Source organism: Antechinus flavipes, chromosome 3 (assembly GCF_016432865.1).
Source record: "Antechinus flavipes isolate AdamAnt ecotype Samford, QLD, Australia chromosome 3, AdamAnt_v2, whole genome shotgun sequence".
NCBI lineage: Eukaryota > Metazoa > Chordata > Mammalia > Dasyuromorphia > Dasyuridae > Antechinus > Antechinus flavipes.
In genome coordinates, this window is record NC_067400.1 from 555748176 (window position 1) to 555752024 (window position 3849).

Sequence of the window (3849 nt, forward strand, 5' to 3'; positions counted from 1 at the left end):
AGGAATGAAGCAGGAAGAAAGGGAACCATTTCACCTATGCTGTATTTTGTTAGGAAAGCTAATCCAAGTTTTTTGAAATGTTATAAAAATCATGAATACATATTACACAGTATAGTTCCCTTTCTTACAATATCCACCTTGTTAGGAAATAGCAGAATTCCTTTGTAATCAAGACTCACCATGAGTGAGAAGAACATAGGATCTGTTCTTTATCTCAGCTCTAAAGTCAAGGTGTTTCTGTTATTATCTCTGATGATATTGAAATCATATTCAGATGACTTTTATCCTCAGTGCCCCTAGGACACGGTCCCTGATCTTTTTAGTTCGTACTCCATACACAATGGGGTTAAGGAAAGGAGGCACTAGTAAGTATATATTAGCAATACAAATGTGGATATGGGGTGGCACATTGAAGCCAAAACGATGAGTCAGGAAGGAGAAACCAGCTGTGGAGTAGAAGACAAGGATTACACAAACATGGGAGCCACATGTTCCCAAGGCTTTAAGCTTGGCTTCCCGGGACGGTAGATGGAAAACCGTACGTAGAATGAGGATGTAGGAGATGGCAATAAAGGAGGCATCACAGCAGCCAAAGACACCAGCCATGCTAATGCTATAGCCCTTGGCAGCACCTGCATCTGCACATGCAAGTTTGACCAAGGCCATGAACTCACAGTAGGTGTGTGCAATTATTCGAGTTTGACAGTAGGGCAGCTGCTTAAGCAAGATAGGGTGTGGGAAGAAAAAGACCACACCTCTAAGTACCATAGCAATACCTATCTTGGCAATGCGGATATGGGTAAGAACAGTTGTGTGATGTAATGGGTTGCAAATGGCCACGTAGCGATCAAAGGCCATTGCCAAGAAGAATCCAGATTCCATGGCTGTGAAGCTATGGATGAAGAACATTTGAGCTAGACAGGCATCAAAAGCAATTTCATGGGAACCAAACCAGAAGAGACAGAGCATACGGGGCATGGTAGAAGTTGACAAGACCAGGTCAGTGACAGACAGCATGCACAGAAAAAGAAACATAGGCTCATGGAGGCTTTGCTCTGCTCGAACCACAGCCAAAATGATCACATTCCCTACTACAGCCACTATATACATGGAACAGAAAGGAATCCCTATCCAAGCATGCAGGTGCTCCAAGCCAGGGATGCCCATCAGGAAGAAGGTGGATGGTGAAAATTGGGAGATGTTGGCCAAAGACATCATGATGCTACTTTCTCTTCCCAAGGAATGGATTTTGTGTTTTCAAGGCTTAAAGACTCCACCAAGATGTTAGCAATATGAACCTGAAACATATCCAAAATAAAAGTCAAAGAAAACTATGTACAAATCCCATTAGAGATCATAACAGCATGCACTACTGCTTTTAAACAAATATTCTGTATATTTTATTAATAAACATTTCATTAAACTGACTGGGATAAAAATGGCTGTATTTCATAAAAATTGGGAAAACATTAAATTCAATAATTTCCATATTCTATCCTCCATATTCCCCTCCTAGTATGTAAGACTACATTTTAAAAATTAAAGTGTATGTTATTAAACTTAGCTATTTGTCTAGGTTTTTGAATCCTGAATATTGTAATTCAATATTTAGAATCCTCTACTCTGATTTATATACAGGATAAATTTGAAAACATGCAATGTTTGTCTTTCTCCAAGTAATTAATGAAAAATATTGAAAAGCACTGGATTAAGGACAGAAATGTTGGCATAGCTTTTAATACAACATACAGCACATTGTGAGTCTCATTGTCTTAGAACTTACCAATGCACTGGTCTTATTGCCAGGAGGGAGAGAAAGAAAGAAGGAAAGAAAAAAATAAAAAGAAAATAATAACTAGAAAACAATGGCTGATAGAATGTTTATGTCAGGGGACTATTGAGGTAGAGACAGATTAGAAAAGCCCTTGAACTTAAGATTTAGGAAGATCAAGTAAAGTAAGGAATGATGAATATTGTCTAATAATTTTAACTCAAGAAATCAAATAAGGGCATTATTTTCTCTGGAAATAGAACAGATACATTCTGGTAAGATTTTTGGGTAGAATTAATCTGATGTTGTCAAGTTAAGTATAATAAAAGAAAAAATATGAAGTAATACTAAGAAATGTTGGCTGAAAATGCTTTTTTAAGGTGATGTGATTTTAGTCTGGATTAATGAATAATTTTTATGGTTATAATAATATGCCATTAGTCACAACACAGTCTTACAAAATGTATAATGCTGGGTTTTTGGTTTTTTTTGCACCACATTAGTTGAATTTCAAGGTCTTCTCTTACTATTTTGTTACTTACACTGAGTAGAAAGCCTCTCTAGAACTCTTTGTTTTGTTCTTTCTAATCCAAATATTATCATCTTTTGGGAAGAAAAAGAAAACCAAATAATACTTGAGTATCTTTGTATTCTCTTTGTTATTCACTGATAAGTCATTCTTAATTACTATCTTCAGGGGAATTATTCTTAGATCTACACATATATCCTTGTATCTCTCCTTAGCTCTAATATATCACCAACAAATCTTTGTAAAGTATTTTAACTGAATATCCATAACCATTTTAACTTCAAACTGTCTAGATCTATCCCTCTTCCAAATTTCACTTCTTGGTTAAAAGTATCACCTTTCTTCTGATAACACAGATTTGAACCTTGAAGTTTGATTTAATTCTCCCTCATCTCACATTTAATTGTTTTCCTTCACAGCATTTCTCAAATTTGTCCTGTCCTCTGTAAACAACTAGCCTCCATTCTGGTTCAGGATACAATTAGCCTTCTTTATATTATTGCAATAGTCTCCTAATTGCTCTCCTTCTATCAGTTTTCCCCTTTTGCAATTTATTCCTCATACATTTTCTGATATGATTTTTCTAAAATAATGGTCTGATGTCACTTCCCTATTCCATTTCCAATGTCTCCTTATTATCTTTTGAAAGCAAATAAAAACTTTACATTTGGCATTGAGAGATCTTCATTCTCTGGGGACAATCAATATTCTAGGCTTATGAATTTATTTTTCACATTTTACAATCCAATCTATTAGACTTTGTTCTTTTTCATACACTATATTCTTAGTTCCTCCATTCTGCTGCATAAATTATACAATATGTTTGTAATTCACTGCCTTCCTAAATTGAAAATCATCTCCTGCAGGAGACCTTACCTGATCTTCCCAGTTGTTACTGTCTTGTCTCATTTTGCATTTAATTTATATATATTTATATTATGTTTGAATATTTTCATGTTATTTCTTCCTACAGAATGTTACTCTTTATAGCTCAAGGACCATACATTTTTATGTCTATCCCTGAATCAACCCAATGCTTGGAAGATAAAAGATAATTTGAAGATGTTGATGCATTTATTCTAATTATCACAAACAGTAGCAACTACCTTTTTTGTTCTTCCTTTTCCCCTCAATGTACCTAAAAAAGTTATAACTATTTTGTTCCAAGTAGTCGTTGCCAACTTTAGTTCATTCTGCTTTTTGATACTAGACAATATTCAAAGTCTTTCTCACATTTATGTATTTATCCCGTTAACCTGTTCTTGCTTTGATCTATGAATTTTTTTTATTTTTTTTAAATATGAATTAGTTGGTGACTTCCCCTTGTATTCATTTTGATGTCTCTAGTGATTCCCTCCCAAGGTTCATAATCCTAACCAATCTATCATCACATAGAAACAGATTATTTGAAAAACCCTATTATATACCAAGCTTGTGACATGTTTGTGAATGTCATTTATATTCTCTTTTTGTTAAAAAATTCCAGGGTTATACTCTGAAGAAAGCATCACTCTGGGTTCTGTCTTCATTTATAGTCACCCCATAGAAC

At 34.7% G+C, this 3849-nt stretch overlaps 1 protein-coding gene across 1 annotated transcript; it reads right to left on the reverse strand.

Moving 5' to 3' along the window:
• Positions 1-270: 270 nt before the first annotated feature.
• On the reverse strand, positions 271-1215 carry LOC127558117 (olfactory receptor 52M1-like). The gene has a single exon (XM_051991345.1). The coding sequence runs from the start codon at positions 1213-1215 to the stop codon at positions 271-273; it is 945 nt and encodes a 314-aa protein (XP_051847305.1).
• Positions 1216-3849: the final 2634 nt, after the last annotated feature.

Excerpts from the sequence above, each read along its gene's own strand:
- LOC127558117 (XM_051991345.1), bottom strand. The coding sequence starts at position 1,215 with ATGTCTTTGGCCAACATCTCCCAATTTTCACCATCCACCTTCTTCCTG.